Here is a 21646-nt window from a genome sequence, read left to right on the forward strand (position 1 = left end):
CTGCGCCCACTTCACCCGCAGGTAATCACACGGTAAAACACAATCCCGGAGTTTACCTGTAATTTACCTGAGGGTGCTGCGGGAAGTTGGTGGGTGAGGGTCGGTGCTCGCATTACCCTCGCTCTCTATATACACTACGACCACCGCTCGCTTCCGGCATTATCAACTTTGTGGGGAATATGTTATGTCCTGACCCCCCCACCCCCCCCACCTAACCATTCATGACTATCAATTTCTGAGTTGTGTTTAGTGTGACAGTAAGATGACCCCCCCCCGAGACGTTCATCAGTTGTAATGGAAACAAAATTAATGAACGAAGCTTCGAAACTCTGACAATGAATAATATGAACAGAACGCTCGCTTTCCCTCCCTCCCTCCCTCCCTCCCTCTACCCCTACAGGCAAGTCGAGATTATGTCAATTGCAAATACAAACATAAGCAACAAAATTCAACAATGACAACGCCATGTCAAGCAAATATAGCCATGTAAAGAGCTCATCAAATACCTCTCGCTGTATTTATCCACTACACTAAACCTGCCGAGTGTGTTGTGGGATCACCTGAAGATTACACCCCCTCAACCTATTTCACCAGATGATCATAACGCTACCTGTATACATACACCTATCCACATAAACACACCTGTACACATAAACACACCTGAATACATGCACACCTGTATACATACACACCTGTACACATTAACACACCTGAACACATAGACAATAACTAGGAGGGAGACCCGAAGCTTACACGACAATAACAATACTGACGCGAGAAGGTAAGACATTTTTGTTTATTCCGACAGGGTGGTGTGAGGCGGGTGTTGTAGGAACCTAATACTGTGTGTGTGTGTGTGTGCGTGTGTGTGTGTGTGCGCGTGTGTGTGTGTGTGCGCGTGTGTGTGTGCGTGTGCGTGTGTGTGTGTGTGTGTGTGCGCGTGTGAGTATTTTCCCTTCCTGATAAAACTTTAATATATCTCTTACTGAATAACATCTCATTATTCGGAGATATCCAGTAGAAATGACAAGCGAGGGGTAGAAATATCATGGTATATATAACTGGTCAGACATACGAAAAAACACGGGGGGGGGAGATATATCACGGAGGAGAAATATACGACATTTGTGGCCGTCGGAAAATCCCCCCCGGAATTATCGCCAGGTAACCGCCTAATAAACTCGGGTGAACGCGGAAGGTCAAACCCTCGACAGGAACTGCAACTCAGCATAACATTAGACAGCGGACTCTGCCCCTCCCTGGTGGCTACAATACACCCGTCCCTTGAGCTGGCTGGTTCACTCTTGTGTGTCGCAGTGCTAATGGTCCTCTGGTGTTAATGGGTGGAGACTAAAATGGGTGAAAATGCTAATGGGCCCCTGGTGTTAATGGGTCCCTAGTGCTAATGGGCTCCAATAGAGACTTTAATGGATGAATGCCTTAACGGGTGCCTGTTTTAATGGGTTCCTGTCGTAATGGGCCCCAGTCTTATTGTTCCCACAGTCCTAATGGCTGGACATAGCATTCAGTCCTAGTACTAATGGGCAACCAGTCTTAATCCAATGGGCCCCCAGGACTTATGGGCCCCAGTCTTAATGGGTCCCTGTCCTAGCAGACCCAGACCAGATAGTGAGATTAGGATTACTTGGGCCTCACGCCTAATCATTACACGAGACTAAGACCATTAGGGACTAGGTTAGAACCATTAGGGACTAGGTTAGGACCATTAGGGACTAGGTTAGGACCATTAGGGACTAGGTTAGAACCATTAGGGACTTGGTTAGGACCATTAGGGACTTGGTTAGGACGATTAGGGACTAGGTTAGGACCATTAGGGACTAGGTTAGGACCATTAGGGACTAGGTTAGAACCATGGGACCAGGTGAGGACCATTAGGGACTAGGTTAGGACCATTAGGGACGGTTAGGACCATTAGGGACTAGGTTAGGACCATGGGACTTGGTTAGGACCATTAGGGACTAGGTTAGTAGGGACTTGGTTAGGACCATTAGGGACTGGGTTAGGACCATTAAGGACTAGGTTAGGACCATTAGGGACTTGGTTAGGACGATTAGGGACTAGGTTAGGACGATTAGGGACTTGGTTAGGACGATTAGGGACTAGGTTAGGACCATTGGGGACTAGGTTGGGACCATTAGGGACTAGGTTGGGACCATTAGGACTGGGTTAGGACCATTAGGGACTTGGTTGGGACATTAGGGACTGGGTTAGGACCATTAGGGACTTGGTTGGGACCATTGGGACTAGGTTAGGACGATTAGGGACTGGGTTGGGACGATTAGGGACTTGGTTAGGACGATTAGGGACTAGGTTGGAACCATTAGGGACAGTTAGGACCATTAGGGACTAGGTTAGGACCATTAGGGACTAGGTTGGGACCATTAGGGACTAGGTTAGGACTATTAGGGACTAGGTTGGGACCATTAGGGACTAGGTTAGGACAATTGGGGACTAGGTTAGGACCATTAAGGACTAGGTTAGGACGATTAGGGACGGTTAGGACCAATGGGGACTGGGTTGGGACCATGGACTTGGTTAGGATTAGGGACTAGGTTAGGACCATTAGGGACTAGGTTAGGACCATTAGGGACTAGGTTAGGACCATTAGGGACTTGGTTGGACCATTAGGGATGAGGTTAGAACCATTAGGGACTAGGTTAGGACCATTGGGGACTAGGTTGGGACCATTAGGGACTAGGTTAGGACCGTGGGGATAGGTTGGGACCATTAGGGACTTGGTTGGGACATTAGGGTTAGGTTAGGGACCATGGGGACTAGGTTAGGACTCGTGGGGACTAGGTTAGGACCATTAGACTTGGTTAGGACCATTAGGGACTAGTTGGGACCATTGGGACTAGGTTAGGACCATTAGGGACTAGGTTAGGACTATTAGGGACTAGGTTAGGACCATTAGGGACTAGGTTAGGACCATTAGGGACTAGGTTGGGACGTAAGGACTAGGTTGGGACCGTGGGGACTAGGTTGGGACCATGGGACTAGGTTAGGACGTGGACTGGGTTGGGACTGTGGGACTGGGTTGGACCATTGGGGACTGGGTTGGGACCATTAGGGACTGGGGTAGGACTATTGGGGACTAGGTTGGGACCATTGGGGACGGTTTGGGACCATTGGGGACTAGGTTGGGACTATTAGGACTAGGTTAGGACCATTAGGGACTAGGTTAGGACCATGGGACTAGGTTAGGACCATTAGGGACTAGGTTGGGACTATTGGGACTAGGTTGGGACCATTGGGACTAGGTTAGGACCATTGGGACTTGGTTGGACTATTGGGACTAGGTTAGAACCATTGGGGACTAGGTTAGGACCATTAGGGACTGGGTTGGGACTATTGGGACTGGGTTGGGACTATTGGGGACTGGGTTGGGATAATGGGGACTAGGTTAGGACCATTAGGGACTAGGTTAGGACCATGGGGACTAGGTTGGGACCATTGGGGACTAGGTTGGGACCATTAGGGACTAGGTTGGGACCATTAGGGACAGGACCAGTAGGGACAGGTTGGGACCGTGGGGACTGGGTTAGGACTATGGGACTAGAGTTGGGACCGGCTAGGTTAGGACCATTGGGGACTAGGTTGGGACCATTAGGGACTGGGTTGGGACCATTAGGGACTAGGTTAGGACCATTGGGGACTAGGTTGGGTTAGGGACTAGGTTGGGACCATTAGGGACTTGGTTGGGACCATTGGGGACAGGTTGGGACCATTAGGGACTAGGTTGGGACCGTGGGGACTGGGTTAGGACCATGGGGACTAGGTTAGGACCGTGGGGACTAGGTTAGGACCATTAGGGACTAGGTTAGGACCATTAGGGACTAGGTTGGGACCATTAGGGCTTGCCATTGGACAGGACTAGGTTAGGACCGTGGGACTAGGTTAGGACCATTAGGGACTGGGTTGGGACTGTGGGACTAGGTTAGGACCATTAGGGACTAGGTTGGGACCATTAGGGACTAGTTGGGACTATTGAGGACTAGGTTGGGACCGTAGGGACTAGGTTAGGACCGTGGGACTAGGTTGGGACCATGGGGACAGGTTGGGACCATTAGGGACTGGGTTGGGACCATTAGGGACTAGGTTGGGACCATTGGGACTAGGTTAGGACCATTAGGGAGTTGGGACCATAGGGACAGGTTGGGACCATTGGGGACTAGGTTAGGACCATTGGGGACTGTTGGGGACATTGGGGACAGGTTAGGACCATTAGGGATAGGTTGGGACTATGGGACTGGGTTAGGACCATTGGGGACTAGGTTAGGACCATTGGGACTAGGTTAGGACGTGGGGACTAGGTTAGGACTATTGGGACTAGGTTGGGACCATTAGGGACTGGGTTGGACCATTAGGGACTTGGTTAGGACTATTAGGGACTAGGTTGGGCATTAGGGACTAGGTTAGGACCATAGGGACAAGGTTAGGACTATTAAGGACTAGGTTAGGACTAAGGACTAGGTTAGGACTATTGGGACTAGGTTAGGACCATTGGGGACAGGTTAGGACTATTGGACTAGGTTAGGACCATTAGGGACTAGGTTAGGTTAGGGATAGGTTAGGACCATTAGGGACTAGGTTAGGACCATTAGGGACTAGGTTAGGACTATTGGGACTAGGTTAGGACCATTAGGGACTAGGTTAGGACTATTGGGACTAGGTTAGAACCATTAGGTTGAGAAAGTAAAAAACAGAATAAGGTTAGAATGACCTGGATCCAGTTACGTTAGTGACCTGAGAGCCAGTTAGGTTAGAGTGACCTGAGAGCCAGTTAGGTTAGGGCTGAGGCGGTTAGGTTGGCCTGAGAGCCAGTTAGGTTAGAGTGACCTGAGAGCCAGTTAGGTTAGAATGACCTGAGAGCCAGTTAGAGTGTGGCCTGAGAGCCAGTTGGGTTAGAATGACCTGAGAGCCAGTTACGTTAGAGTGACCTGAGCCAGTTACGTTAGAGTGACCTGAGCAGTTACGTTAGGTGACCTGAGAGCCAGTTAGATTAGGTGACCTGAGAGCCAGTTACGTTAGAGTGACCTGAGAGCCAGTTAGGTTAGAATGACCTGAGAGCCAGTTGGTTAGAATGACCTGAGAGCCAGTTACGTTAGAGTGACCTGAGCCAGTTACGTGGGTGACCTGAGAGCCAGTTAGAGGTAACCTGAGGCAGTTAGATTAGAGTGACCTGAGAGCCAGTTGGAGCCAGGTACGTTAGGGCCTGAGAGCCAGTTAGGTTAGAGTGACCTGAGGCAGTTAGGTTAGAGTGACCTGAGAGCCAGTTAGGGTTAAGAGTGACCTGAGAGCCAGTTAGGTTAGAGTGAGCTGAGGAGCCAGTTAGGTTAGGTGAGCTGAGAGCCAGTTAGGTTAGAGTATAGAGCCAGACCCAATAAAGTTAAGATAAATTAAGCATTACTAAGACCAGGAACTATTTAGAAACGGGTCGTCACTAGGACCCTCGGGCACGCCGCCGGAGACCTTATCGACCCAGGGAGGTGGCGGCAAGCCAACATCAATGCAGCCTCGAGAATTTGCATATATTTGTTTTGTTGGCTGGTCATCTCTCTCTCGTGTGTGTGTGCAGGAGTCGACAGGTCTTGAAACTTGGTAGTGGCGCGGGCCCCTGAAGAGCTTGAGGGAGTTTGATAACGGGCTTAATCGAATTAAAATTGGTAATTTGGCGGACCTTTCCTTCTTGAAATTTCCATAAGCAGCGTAAGTTTAGCAGCGAAACTTACGAGGTGATTAGGTGGTTCGGGGTTACATCGGGTGTTTGACTTTAAGCGAATTCAAACCAATTAACTTTTTGATTTATGATAAATTAACCTAAGGCGTAAGATAACTTAACCCCTGAGTACGAAGACTATCCCCTGAGTACGATGCCAACTTCCAGAGTACAATGAATCAACACCCAATGAATGAATTATCTTACCGTGTTCAATGGAGGTCAAGGCTGAGCAAGGTCACACAAGGTCACACATACTGGGGTCAAAGCAACACAGGGTCACATATAATGGAGTCAGGGCTACACAAAGTCACATGTATTGTGGGTCAAGTGTATTGGGGGTCAAGGCTACACAAGGTCACATGTACTGGAGTCAAGACTACACAAGGTCACGTGTACTGGAGTCAAGACTACACAAGGTCACGTGTACTGGAGTCAAGACTTGTTGTCAAGGTCATGTACTGAGTCAAGACTACACAAGGTCACGTGTACTGGAGTCAAGACTACACAAGGTCACGTGTACTGGAGTCAAGGCTACACAAGGTCACGTGTACTGGAGTCAAGGCTACACAAGGTCACGTGTACTGGAGTCAAGGCTACACAAGGTCACGTGTACTGGAGTCAAGGCTACACAAAGTCACATGTATTGGGGATCAAGGCTACACAAGGTTACGTGTACTCGGGTCAACGCTACACAAGGTCACATAATGGGGACAAGGTTAAACAAAGCGATTATCCAAGCTTGATCTAAAACAGTTAATAAGCTGAGAAAAAATACAGATTATCCAACTCTTAATAAAAAAGCATCACTGATAAGGAACAACATTCTAAACACACACACACACACACACACACAAAGAGACAGGACACACACAAGAAAATTAAAACTACCGAGACTAGCACACGTCATGGGGGTGGGGGGCAAGAAATGAAGGACTGTAATGTGGAAAGGTGTTATCAAGAGGGAGGGGGGGAGAGGAGGAGGAGAGGGGGGCAAGGGAGAGGGGTAAGGAGAGGGGAGGGGAGAGAGGAGAGGGGGGTAAGGGAGAGGGGTAGGGGAGGGGGAGAGTATGAGAGGGGGGTAAGGGAGAGGGGTAAGGGAAGGAGTGGGGATGAGAAAGAAGAGGGAAGGGAGGGAGGTGGAGGACAATCACCAACACAAACCACAACACTATATTTATCCCCACACCTCAATCACCAAACACCCTCACCAGTTACCCTCAATCACCAAACACCCTCACCAGATACCCTCAATCACCAAACACCCTCACCAGTTACCCTCAATCACCAAACACCCTCACCAGATACCCTCAATCACCAAACACCCTCACCAGATACCCTCAATCACCAAACACCCTCACCAGTTACCCTCAATCACCAAACACCCTCACCAGATACCCTCAATCACCAAACACCCTCACCAGATACCCTCAATCACCAAACACCCTCACCAGATACCCTCAATCACCAAACACCCTCACCAGTTACCCTCAATCACCAAACCAAACCAAACCTAATCACAACTCATTCTGTACCCGAGGAGTTCAAGGATTTTTACACAGACGATTCAATAGAAAATCCTACCACGGGATTACACTCACGAGGGGAGAGTTCACGTCGACGAAGCTAAATAAATCCCCAGGCAACATAAGACACACAACTCTACTAGCTTTACCAGGAAACGCTAAAAGTTCTTTACAATACCTGCAACACACACACACACACATCACCTCTCACAAAATACCAGTTTAGAAGAGTCATTTGGCATCATAAAGACTTGGGAACACATAAACACGACCCTACATATCAACATTCTTTCTGAAACCAACCGAGAATTGTATTGATTTTTTTTTATTATACAACATAGTCGAGAGAGAGAGAGAGAGAGAGAGAGAGAGAGAGAGAGAGAGAGAGAGAGAGAGAGAGAGAGAGAGAGAGAGAGAGAGAGAGGAGTGCACTTTGTTTCCTGAAGGCTAAACCCTGCATCCAGATACCATAACCTTATACCACCATCAATTCCCAAGAATTGATCTGCTTAAAAAAAAAAATTGATTCGTGATAATAAAAAACTACAGAATTTATTTAGAAGGAAGAATTATTTTACAATTTATTCAGTACAGGTAAACGCTCTCTTAGGGACCTCGATATCCACACTACAGCTCATTAAGAGAAAATATACTCCTGCCCTCAACACTTTATTATTATGAACCGCAAAATTATTTCTTTGTGGTATACTTGAGAAGATATTGGTTTATTTACTTCATAGAGCATGCTTGTGGTGGAGGAGGGCAGAGGTGGAGTGGTGGGGTGTAGGAGTGGAGGAAGCCAAAGGTGGAGTGGTGGAGGGAGTCAAGGGTTGTGGAGTGGTGGAGGGAGTCAAGGGTGGTGTAGTGGTGGAGGAAGCCAAGGGTGGAGTAGTGGAGGAAGTCGAGGGTGGTGGAGTGGTGGAGGAAGCCAAGGGTGGAGTGGTGGAGGAAGCCAAGGGTGGAGTAGTGGAGGAAGTCGAGGGTGGTGGAGTGGTGGAGGAAGCCAAGGGTGGAGTGGTGGAGGAAGCCAAGGGTGGAGTAGTGGAGGAAGTCGGGGTGGTGGAGTGGTGGAAGCCAAGGGTGGAGTGGTGGAGAAGTCGAGGGTGGAGTGGTGGAGGGAGTCAAGGGTGGTGGAGTGGTGGAGAGAAGCCAAGGGTGGAGTGGTGGAGAAGTCGAGGGTGGAGTGGTGGAGGGAGTCAAGGGTGGTGGAGGAAGTCAAGGGTGGAGGAAGTGACCCATCAGGAGGGGGTGTACACCTGCCGAGTCGTTCCCACAATAACCATAATGCTCACCTGTACTGTTTCAAGGCTACACCCACACCCTCCCTTCTCCCACACTCCCTTCCTCCTCCTCTTCTCCCACACTCCCTTCCTCCTCCTCTCCCCACCCCTTCCTCCTCCTCTTCTCCCCACCTCCCTTCCCTCCTCCTCTTCTCCCACCTCCCTCCTCTCTTCTTTCTCCCCCTCCTTCCTCCTCCTCTTCTCCCTACACTCCCTTCCTCCTCCTCTTCTCCCCACTCCCTTCCTCCTCCTCTTCTCCCACCTCCTTCTCCTCCTCTTCTCCCACCTCCTTCCTCCTCCTCTTCTCCCCTCCTTTACTCCTCCTCTTCTCCCCTCCCTTCCTCCTCCCTCTTCTCCCTCCCTTCCTCCTCCTCTTCTCCCCCTCCCTTCCTCCTCCCTCTGCCACATCTTCCTCCTCCTCTTCTCCCCACACTTCCCTTCCTCCTCCTCTTCTTCCCACACTCCTCACTCCTCCCATGTGTGTACAGAAGATGTGTTAATAATGTGTCAAGGTGTTATTAGTGTGTGTGTGTGTGTGTGTGTGTGTGTGTGTGTGTGTGTGTGTGTGTGTGTGTGTGTGTGCAGGAAATGTTAATAGAGATGTTGTGTGTGTGTGTGTTGCGTGTGTGTGTGTGTGTGTGTGTGTGCAGGAAATGTTAATAGAATGTTGTGTGTGTGTGTGTGTGTGTGTTGCGTGTGCAGGGAAATGTTAATAGAATGTTGTGTGTATGTGTGTGTGTGTGTGTGTGTTGCGTGTACGGGAAATGTTAATAGAATGTTGTGTGTGTGTGTATGAATGACGTTAATAGTGTGTTTACATGTATACAGATGTTAATAGTATTTTTGTGTACAGAAGAAATGTTAACTGTATGATGTATGACACACTATTGCGTCTTTGCGTCTCATCTCTTTACACACAAAAACAAAACACAACACGATGCGAAAACGAAAACAAAATCCCGAACTAAAACAACAATAAATCATAAAAACTAACAAAGTAAATCACAAACTAAAGAAAAAGATTAAAACACACCAATAATAATGACACAGCAAGACACGACAATAGAGAGAGAAAAAAACAATCTTAAAGTAATTGACCTCAAACGACCCTGACACAATGACTGGCTGACTCTCACACCTCATCCAGTCGTCTTGTGAGTTACTGCTACCAATATCAAAGTCTGAGATACACGACTGGTTCATGTATTATAATTTTCCTTAACTTTAATGATGATGATGATTAACCACCCTAACATTAACCTAACCTAACTTAACACTAACCTAACTTAACACTAACCTAACACTAACCTAACTTAACACTAACCTAACACTAACTTAACCTAATTCACCTCAAGATATCCCACCCTAACCTAACACTAGCTTAACCTAATTCACCTAAACATTAACCACCCTAACACTAACCTAACTTAACACTAACCTAACACTAACTTAACCTAATTCACCTCAAGATATCCCACCCTAACCTAACACTAGCTTAACCTAATTCACCTAAACATTAACCACACTAACACTAACTAACTTAACACTAACCCTAAACACTAACTTAACCTAATTCACCTCAAAGATATCCCACCCTAACTAACGCAAGCGGCACAAATTCACCTAAACATTAACCACCTAACCTAACCTAACACTAGCAACCTAATTCACCTAAACATTAACCACCTAACACTAACTAACTCTCAAGCTAGCGATAAGGTGTTTTAATCTGAGGTGGGAAACCAAGTGTCTAATATGTAACAGATCTAATATATAAACGATTGACCTTCCAGGACTCAGGTACACGATGACTTCTGGGGGGTTGATGACCGTACTGCAAGAGTGGGTCTTGTAGAAATGGAAAAGAGACGTGTGGTGAGTGGAGGACGATGTGGTGGTGGGGAGGGACAAATATTAATGTGGTGGGACGATGTGAATGGTAGGATGTGATGGTGGTAGGACGTGTGGTGGTGGTAGGACGTGTGGTGGTAGGACGTGTGGTGGTGGTAGGACGTGTGGTGGTGGGACGTGTGTTGGTGGTGGGGCGTGTGGTGGTAGGACGTGTGGTGGTAGTAGTGTTGGTAGGACGAGTGGGGGTAGTGGTGGTAGTAGTAGGACGTGTAGTGGTAGTATGACGTGTAGTAATGGTAGGACGTGTAGTGGTGATGGTAGGCCGTGTACACCTTGCCTCTGGGTTACCTGTGTTGAAGTTAGCTACCTCAGTTCCCCCTGGTGCTGTGGTGGTGGGTGACGGGGATGGTGGGTATGTGGGGGAAGATAGTGGTAGGCGTGGGGGGGGGGGTTGCTACTGTGCTGTAACTTACTGTACCTGTACCTATACTATTAGATCTGAACTTAGAATAAAAAGATAAATCAGTTAAGATGGTGTGTCGTGTCGTAGCCTCAGGGAGCCAGAAAGAAACGTTCTCATATCCACACTCTTAAGGGGACACTTTACCGTACGAACATATAAGAAACAGAACGCCTGGGTGCAGACTCACAAAGGTTCTTATGATGGATTTCCCTCGTAATTGTAGATGTAATAAAGTATCTGTTTGACTTAAGGTAAAATTATAGTGGGGCTCTACCTTACCTAGACGTGTCCGCTCACCACAAGATATAATCAAGGCTGACGAGTGAAACTTTTCTGAAATATTCACTAACTTCTATTTATCTCCTACATAAAAAATAACACATTAATCAAGATTGAGTCTCATTGTAATTTTGAGGTTATTTTTGGACGGTATCTAAAGTTCGAGTTTTAGCTCAAATTAAAACTGGTGAGAATTCTTGCATCACCTTCAAGTAAGAGGAATTATCCATCGTATGACGTCTTCTGAGAACCTGACCAACATTGTCCCTACGACTCAGGTGGTGTGAGCTGGAGTCCACCACAAATTGGTGACCGCGGGTCATCGTACCGCGACCCAACACACCGCAGGAATCTCTTTGTCTACCTGAAAATCAACATGACTGGACGAGCTTGGTGGCGTGGTGGCCCGGGACACAGGTGACTGGTCAAATGGGCCCCAATCTTAGCAGGCCCCGGAGCAACCTAACCTGATCATCAGAATTTGGGGTCTAGTCCTAATGGGTCCCTTTGACCTGTAACCTACTAGAGGAAGGTTTGGTCTGCAGTCCTCCATATTACAGACTTTATCTGAGCGTGAAGAGTGCAGGGTGGGTCACGACCTACCATTACTCCAGGAACAAGTGTACAGCTGCTGATGGTAGTACTGACGAGTGATGCACGTACAGATATAAGTACAGGTAGCCAGTGATAGAAGTACAGAGACAAGGCCAGACACAGGTACGGGGACCAATACAGGTACAGAGACGAATACAGGTACAGATATACATAAAGAAAAGGTCTAGATGCAGGTACAGGTACAAAATATTTCAAATAAGCAACAACAATAACAACACACAAACACACTCCACAATCCAAACCACATTTTTTACACCTTACCATCTTAGACACACACACACACACACACAATCTGAATTCATTACAGTTCTCGCTCTATTTACCTACTCTTTCTTTTACTGTAATATATTCATTTCACCACACTGTAGTCATCGCGCGCGCACACACACACACACACACCAGGAACTCATTATACAAAACAACTGGCGTTACACAATGACTCCTATGAACGGTGTTATGTTGAGGACGTGGGCCAGGTGAGAGAAAGAAGGAGGCCAGGTGAGAGAAAGAAGGGGGCCAGGTGAGAGAAAGAAGGGGGCCAGGTGAGAGAAAGAAGGGGGCCAGGTGAGAGAGAAGGGCCAGGTGAGAGAGAGGGAGGACCAGGTGAGAGAGGAAGACCAGGTGAGAGAGAGGGGGCCAGGTGAGAGAGAGGGAGGACCAGGTGAGAGAGAGGGAGGACCAGGTGAGAGAGAGGGGGCCAGGTGAGAGAGGAGGACCAGGTGAGAGAGAGGGAGGACCAGGTGAGAGAGAGGGGGGTGAGCGGGGGATCATAAAGCGCACAGGTAACGTTGCCACCACACCTCGTCTACTGTGATTTACCATCTTCCTGTGTAATCCAGTCGACCGCAGGAAGAGGTGGAACGAGCTGGCAGATGGTGACTTTTGAATAGTGATGAGTGTGTGTGCGTGCACCCCCACCGGAGGCATCATCCTCTCTAATTCGGCTTCATTATTCACTAAAGCCCCCTCCCTCCATAATACCCTTTTATTGCGTTACCTGGACTATAAGACCCTCAAAAGATGCTGTCCTGATTGATGGAGTATAATAATAATAATAAGCTCAAATATTAACAATAAAGAAAAGGCAAAGAAATTAATAATAAAGAACGAGTAAATAATTAACAACAAACATGATTAAGTAATAAATTAACAAAAGAATGAAGCAAAAAGCGATAATATAAAACCAGGAAAATATAAATGGGTAAATAACTGTCTTAAAACTAAACTACGTCATCCACATCACGCCACCCACCCGCACACCTGGAGGACGCACGTACACACACAGCCACCCAAAACCCTCAACTCTGATATTACCCCCCCCCCCTACACACACACGCACACTGTCCTTCTCACAGTGACATTCAGATAGCAGTGAGAACAACGGTACCACAGAGGGGGGGGGGGGAGGGGGGAATCACCAGGTAGTGATAGAAGGCCATTAGTGTAGCGTGCTGAGACAGGTAAGTGAGACAGGTGCATACTTGGCCTCACTGATGATTTCTGCCGTTATTGAAGGTTTACTAATACATCTTCCTCCTCCCTTATAGCGAATATCCCCCGTTACTGATAACTTCAACCTAACTATTTGACTTCACACAAAAACATCTCAAAATAGTATCACAATTACCTTCTCTTACCTTAATTAGTATAAACAAGTTCCCTTCACACCAAGTTACCTTATTTTTGTCAGGTGTATGTGTCTAGTTAAGGTCATTTCTGGGCGTTGTTTCTCTGCACTTTATTTTAGTGTACGTTATTTCACAAAGTTATTTTAGTGTACGTTATTTCTCAAAGTTATTTTAAAGTAAGTTATATAAATGTACGTAATTTTTTGTGTACGGTATGTTATTTCTGTAAGTTAATTCTGTGTACGTTATTTCTATGTACGTTAAGTCAGTGTCGGAACCTTGAGTTACACAAGATTCCTACTATTTTTTCCTTGACTGGAGATCACAGCACGCAAGAGGGGATTTTCCTAGTCAGTTTAACTCTACCCGTTGCCTAATATTAACTTGATATATCTAGTTACAATAAACCCTTAACCTACATTTAAAATAATCATTAGTTAATATCTCCCCTAACTGGAAATTCAAGAACATTTATATATCGTTTTTAAGTTACGACATAATAAATGGTGTAGTAATTATATGGGGACTCGACTAGCATGACCAGATGAGGTGTTGCTGCCGGGAAAAAGTGTCGTACTGCTTGGTGTTGCTGCCGGGAAAAAGTGTCGTACCGGTAAGTGTTTGTTTTGAAACTTTTCACATCCAGTTCAGTCCAGTGCGAGTCCAGGGTCATGTTGGTCATGTAACGAGTCTGCGTGTTGCACCATCATTCCTCCACCACTACTACCTCCTCTTTCAGCCACCATCACCCTACCTCCACAACTTCTGTTATCACCATTACCACCCCCAACATCACTACTACTATCACCACCACCCCCACCACAATTATCACCATTACATCATCGCCAACACCCACTGATCATTTAACATCTATAACAAGCGTCAAATTAAATGGTTCAGCAAGACAATGGCGCCATTAGTCCTGCCAGCGACACAGTAACATTTATGTGAATATAAACCAAATGTTAAAGTCATATTATACTACTGTGGGGGCAGAGGTGGGGGAGTGTGGAGTGTAACGGAAAGAGGGCGGGTGTGAGGAAGAGTGGGTGTGTGTGGGAAAGAGGGTGGGGTATGTGGGTGGGTGGCGAAGAAAATACAATCATTAATCACTTCACAATCACCTGTTCGCTTCACCTCAACTAAACAATAACAGTAAACACTCCAAGCTAACACAGGTGTCCAAATAGTGTTCTTCATATAATAAAAAAAATTAATAATCATAAAAACTCAAACTCGTCTATGGTAAATAATTCTGACACGTCTAAATTTCATACCCCAATAGACTCCGAGGTTTCAACTTTGAATATTATTGTTTTCTCTGTCTGTTTTTGCCCCCCCCCCCTTATTATATAGGATTATCAGGGAAAAACTTGCTATAATCATCTCCCCTTCCCTCACCATCCCTTCTCTTCCTCATCATCCCCTACTCCCTTCCTCATCACCCCCCTCCCCTTCCTCATCACCCTCCTCCCTTCCTCATCACCCCCTCCTCCCCTTCCTCATCACTTCCTCATCACTCATCCCCTCCTCCTCTTCCATCCACCCCTCCTCCCTTCCTCATCATCATCCCTTCTCCTCTTCCTCATCACCCCCTCCTCCCCTTCCTCATCCCCCCTCCCCTTCCTCATCACCCTCCTCCTTCCTCCCCATCCCCCCTCCTCCCCTCCTCCTCCCCTTCCTCTCATCCCCCCTCTCCCCTTCCTCATCACCTCCTCCTCCCTTCCTCATCATCCCTCCCTTCCTCATCACCCCTTCCCATCCCTTCCTCATCACCCCCTCCTCCCCTTCCTCATCATCCCTTCTCCTCCCTCCTCATCACCCCCCTCCTCCCCTTCCTCATCACCCCTCCCCCTTCCCTCATCCCCTTCTCCTCTTCCTCATCACCCCTCCTCCCCTTCCTCATCACCCCTCCCCTTCCTCATCATCCCCTCTCCTCTTCCTCATCATCCCCTCTCTTCCATCATCACCCCTTCCTCCCCTTCCTCATCATCCCCTTCTCCTCTCCCCCCTCCTCCCCTTCCTCATCACCCCCTCCCCCTTCCTCATCATCCCCTCTCCTCCCCTTCCTCATCACCCCCCTCCTCCCTTCCCTCATCATCTCCCCCCTCCCTTCCTCATCATCCCCTTCTCCTCTTCCTCATCACCCCCTTCTCCCCTCTCTTCCTCATCACCCCTCCTCCCTTCCTCATCATCCCTTCTCCTCTCCTCATCACCCCTCCTCCTTCCTCATCACCTCTCCTCCTCCTCCCTTCCTCTCATCACTTCCTCTCCTAAGAAATTGAAACCACCAATCCCTTCCTGTATAATGTCTTAAGTCAACAATGGCCGCCTTCAACAACTAACTAAAAACAACTTTTATTGCTCTTTACTACGCCTCCTACTAGTCTTCCTACTACTACTACATAACTCCTACTACGGCTACGTAACTCCTGCTACTGTACTACCACTAGCTACTACCATATTACTACTAGCCCCTACACCTACAGTATATATTCTTCCTACTACAACTACCTACATATACTACAACAACCAATCACTGAAGCACTCTTGGGATGCCACTTGACTGAACCAAAATCCCCCTCCCACGACACAAAAGACCACACCCTACATGTGATAAAATCCCTCTCCCTCCCTCTTCCCCCCCTCAGGTATTTTTTTAAGAGGGAGCGCATAGCGTGTTGTCACTCACTGGTCTGACCGCAAGGTAATGGAGTTGCGGTCCGACAGGTAACCAGAAAAAACCACACACATCAGAAACTCTTAACAAATACCCAGGTAACCTTCGTGTGTGTGTGTGTGTATGTAATGTGTATGTATGTGTGTGTGTGTGTGTGTGTGTGTGTGTGTGTGTGTGTGTGATGATGACGATGACGTAGATTTCTTGGCTCCTCGCCCATACAGTAATACACACGAAAAACTATACATATACTACTCAGGTGACAATACTCTCATTACTCATTCATACACTCGCACATATGCAAGTATGATAGACGACTGACGATATAATCTTATAACTCATTCATACACTTATACATAATACAATTCTAGAGATATTTTTTTCCCTGTAACCAATAAAAAAAATATACGTGTCTCACTAGGGAATTTCTCCACCAACGTAAATCATCTGAAGTTATATACCTGTCATTATTTTACCTTATACGACACACACACCATAAACCATATCACCTGCTGCGATTTTCATTCTGTTGCCTTTAATGTGTAGCGCAATAGTGTACACATATGATACACTATGTAACTCAATGTACACATATGATACACTATGTAAGTCAATGTACACATATGATACGTTAACTATCCACATGTGTCACAACAACCAAAAAGAACACAATAACTACCTGAACTACCACAGCCATAACGACCAATTAAACACAAATGATTATCTTGAACAATAACTATTCACATTACCGAAGCCAAAACAAGCCCATGGGACCAGAACAACCCTGAACTATCACGTCAATAACAGGTATAATTACGCCCAAAAAAATAATTTTGTAGGTTACTAATTACCTAATCGCCATCTTGACTATCAATTAGGTGGAGGCTGCTGGCCAGATACGCTTCACTGCACAAAAAGAAATCTGGCCAACACGTGTATCCGTATAGAAACCGGTCTTGGGCTGGCTGGCTGGGATTGGCCTCATGTATCCGGCTTTAACCCACATTACCCAAGACTACCATACTTAAATCATTCTATCTTATTCTACTTAGCTTAACCTAATACAACTTAACCTAACCTAACATAACATAATCTGACACCAAATAAATAACAAAAACACTAAAAAAAACAAAAACAAACGAATGAATCAAAACACACAAAAAATCTAATCTGGTTAAGGATATTAAACCTATCTAAAGAAGACCTACTCATAACTACCTACCCTCACCCACCTACCCCCTCACCCACCTACCCTCACCCGCCGACCCACCCACACGACTCTACACTGGATACCTTTATATATTTTTTTGCTCTAGAGGTCTAATCCCGATAACAGACTGGTACAGATCAATAGCCCAGACCCCAGCCCCCACCTCTTACCCAGGGGCCTCTCCCTCCCTCAGCCCCAGTATACGCGGCGTAGTATAATAAAAATCAATCCGGCCAAATATATATATATATATATATATATATATATATACATATATATATAAAAGAGCACGTTGTTTTGGGTACTGACCACCACCACCACTACTACTACTACTACTGATGCTACCACCATTATTACTACTACTACTACTACTACCACCACCACCACCAGCAGCAGCAGCACCACCACCACTACTACTACTACTACTACCATCACCACTACCACTACTACCACCAACACCATAGAAGAGGTTAAAGCTGGTAATTACTAACTAGTCTATTTTAACCTAAACCAAGGTTGATTTAATATAACCTAACCTATCTTAACCTAACCAAACCCGATTTAACATAACCTCAGCTGACCTAACCCATCCAAAAGGAACTTAACCCGACCAAAACGGAGCATTTGAACATGTTAACCTAACCAATATTAACCTCACCAATCGAAGATAACAACCATATCGAACAAGCTCTTAAGTTAAACTAACCTAAACCTTAACATAAACAGCACAAAAACCTAACCAACTGATACCTAAGTTATCCAACCCTAACCTAACCAAACCATACCAAAGTTATCCAACCCTAACCTAACCAAAAACAACCAATCATATCCTAACCAAACCAATCCTAACCACTTTCTTGGTCCAGAATCTATAAAAAAAAATACATAAATAAAAAATCTTGCTGACATCTACTACGGTCGTCTATGTCTCCAGCCGAGAGAAGTTTCCCAATTTAAAATCATCAGTGAATCTGCACCGACTGACTTAAGAACAGTGTCGACTTGGGGAACAGAGGCAGGCGACGAGACGGTCATGAGATGTAGCAGGCGCGTCTGTCTGTTGGGGGAAGGGAGGCGTACACAGGGCTAAATACACACACACACACACACATACACACACACACACACTACTTGAGCAAATACACGACATATTGTATACAGATGAGAGTAACCATACACATAAACACCATCTCATGCATACAGTATCACATATATACATACAGCTTGTCTACATACACACACACACCAAAAACACACATCTACTTTCATAAACACTCACACATAATACCACCACCACCTTCAGAAATAAATAAATACATATATACATACATACAAGTATCATAAAATACACAGTCAAAATACGGTAAATGATTCATAAATATCCAGGAAAAAAAGTTAAATCAATCTAAACGAATTGCGACGGCCATACACACAGACAGTACATACACATACATACACACATTACTAGACACACACAGTCATCACAACACACACACACAGCCACTGCACCACCACACAGTATGGCCGACTCGGGGGTCTATAGGCCTATCCTCATTCACACTTCAAAGCCCCCCGTAAAGACACACAATCTGTCTCCCTTAAACTACGTCACAAAATATAATCAAAATGGAGCCAAGATTGTACCAAGACTCTATACGCTATGTTGATGTGATCTCTATTTACCATAAAAACTACAAACTACAAAATCAGAACCTTGGCATTAACTTCCCTGTCAAGTTACAACACAAAGACGGTCAAAATGGCGTCAAAATATCACCCCGACTCGACCGTGCCTTGATGCGAACTCTGACATCTTCGTTTAGTAGCACAAATATCGTATAAGAATCTATTATTTGACATTTACAATCTGTCTCTTATGCTACAACACAAAGAAGGACAAACATGGCGTCGAAATATCACCCAGACTCGACCGTGTCTTGGCGGGTGCAGTACAGTACTCCCATGGCCGTTATGTAGCCGGACAAAATATCTTAAGATTCCACAGACAGACAACAAGCAGTAAGAACTCCCTGGCCAGCTGCTCCGCTCACCACACGCTGTCACCATCTCACATTAGCTCAACAATTTCAAGTCGTGAAAAACTGCACTGCGGTTCTGAAAATCCCTATCTATCAATCTCTTTTTGCCCCCCACCCCAATTCACTTTTTTAGCTTAAACATTTTCTGTCCTGGAAAAAACGAAGTGAGGTTTTAAAAAGTCCATTTATTATTATTTTTATTATAAGATAGTCAAGGCTGTAGTTTCTAAGACCAGATACGATTATCTATATTAATTAATCTAACCCAATCAAAATATACCTAACTTCACTTCAATAAACCTAACCTAACCTAAACCATCCTCGTCTCAAACGTGTTTCCTTTCGTATTAAAATATCACATTTTCTTCCTAACTTCAGCTCAACATTTTCTTCCCTCAACTACAGCCACCAGGTTTTCCATTTCCTATTTCTTGTTGCTTCATAAACGTCAAAAACAACTTTGATAATTCTGACAACCCACATCCACCCAGAGAGTTCCCGGGACCTGAAAACCCGCAGCACAGTTTTTAAAGACCTTTGTTGTATCAATCTCCTTCCAGCGAGCAAGTCAACAACAACTTGGCTAACTCACACAAATTACACATTAAACGAGGCAGCCTCAGCCAGGACGAGTCGACCACCAGTCAAATATCATTATAAGGTGAACATTTTACCTGCATTACCACACTCACCTAAACCTAACCTGGCTGCTGTTACGGCAATGTTCAGTAAAGAAAAATAAAACCCAGACTTTATAATGAAAATTTTACCATCGTATCACAGTACCACCATACATGTCACCTTTCAACCCTGAACTGAAATAAAAACTAAAATAATCGTGAGAAACTCTTGAATTACGGTACATTTTTTTCCCTTCGACAAAATAATGACGGGAAAAACTTTACCACTGAATGGCCGACACAAATTACATACTAGACAATATAACAAAGGTCTCTTTACATATTGTATTCTTCATAATAAAAACAATCATTCAAGGCCTCTAATTCGCAATCCTCCACAAAAAATAATCACATGTAACTGAAAAAAATTAACTCGTTCATGATTGGCTGTCGCCCTCTCCATACTCTACTTCACCTGGTTATTATCTTCAGTACCTCACAGGGCCACCACAATAGGCAGCCCAGCCACCAACATCTGGATACAAACTCATTTTACATTCCGTATTTGGTTACAAGGGATAAAATTAATAACTTCCTTACTTCAACAATTGAGTTATTTTAAGTTAGGTCACGAGGTTGTAACTATAGTTAGCCCAGCCCCCCCCCCCCTAACACACACACACATAACAGGCTACACTACACTACACTACACACATCATTCATGGACATTATCGATTTTTAAACCGTCTCGCCTAAACTTCCTGACAATTTATCAACTAAAGGTACAAATTACAGTAGCTTTCAGGCAGTTTATCCGCTAAGATACGAGGCCGTAAATTTAGCAGCGAATGAATGAAGTAGTCAGCGCCGTGCTTTGGATAATTCAATTACTACCTTCCACCCCTGAAGCATCTGCCACCCACCACACAGGCGGAAGGACGTGAGTCCAGGTTTCCATTCAATCCAAATTACCATTATCATCCCGTAAGACCTTCCTCGTGTGTGTAATTTAACGTGTTACTAAGGAACTGAAGCAGCTTTTATTCTGAGACCGTAAGTACTAATCCACGTACCTTAACACACTGAGAAATACTATGGGTGAGTATAAGTTAATCTTCACACAAATGCCCTCATGCCCATTGGGCACACACACACACGGACGTGCACCTGGAGAGCTGTCACGCTCTGGGGCGCACTTTGTTTAAATTCCCACGGTGGTGCACCGCGGCTCACCAACTCATCTTGCCCCTAAACTTATCTCAAAAACCCTTAAAAACTCAAAACATTGGACTTACCTTCTTGCCATCTCGGTATTTAAGTGCACCTTCAACAAGAGTATTATCAACCATAGTTATCACCACACTGGTCACATTATTTTACACGCTACACTGTTTACTTCCTGTACACAAGAAGCACACACACCAGAGCCCCACAGTATAACAACCTTACTTCTCCACCGCTCACTGGATACTGATAACTTCAATGCTGCCTGGCTCAGGCTGGCTGCCACAACGCCGCTCGACCTGCGGGCTGCCAGCCACACGATGAAACGCACCCAAATGTCTGTCTGTTAAGTTCTATTCCATAAATAAAGTTCCAGTCACGTAAATAACCGCGAGGAAAATATCACAACACCAGAAGGTTTATTTTGCTCAATAAATAACGTGATGATCAAGTTGATATTGAACAGTTAGAGAATTACACAACTATTATGA

At 45.6% G+C, this 21646-nt stretch overlaps 1 protein-coding gene across 1 annotated transcript in view; it reads right to left on the reverse strand.

The window, feature by feature from the left end:
* The window catches only part of LOC121874177 (mucin-5AC-like), a 97495-nt gene extending 76082 nt beyond the window's left edge, over window positions 1–21413 (reverse strand). The window contains 1 exon segment of the mRNA XM_042378167.1: window positions 21227–21413. Within this exon segment, the coding sequence (XP_042234101.1) occupies window positions 21227–21280 (54 nt within the window). The 5' untranslated portion in view covers window positions 21281–21413.
* Between the last annotated feature and the right edge of the window lie 233 nt (window positions 21414–21646).

Source organism: Homarus americanus, unplaced genomic scaffold (genome assembly GCF_018991925.1).
Source record: "Homarus americanus isolate GMGI-L3 unplaced genomic scaffold, GMGI_Hamer_2.0 scaffold49667, whole genome shotgun sequence".
Lineage (NCBI taxonomy): Eukaryota > Metazoa > Arthropoda > Malacostraca > Decapoda > Nephropidae > Homarus > Homarus americanus.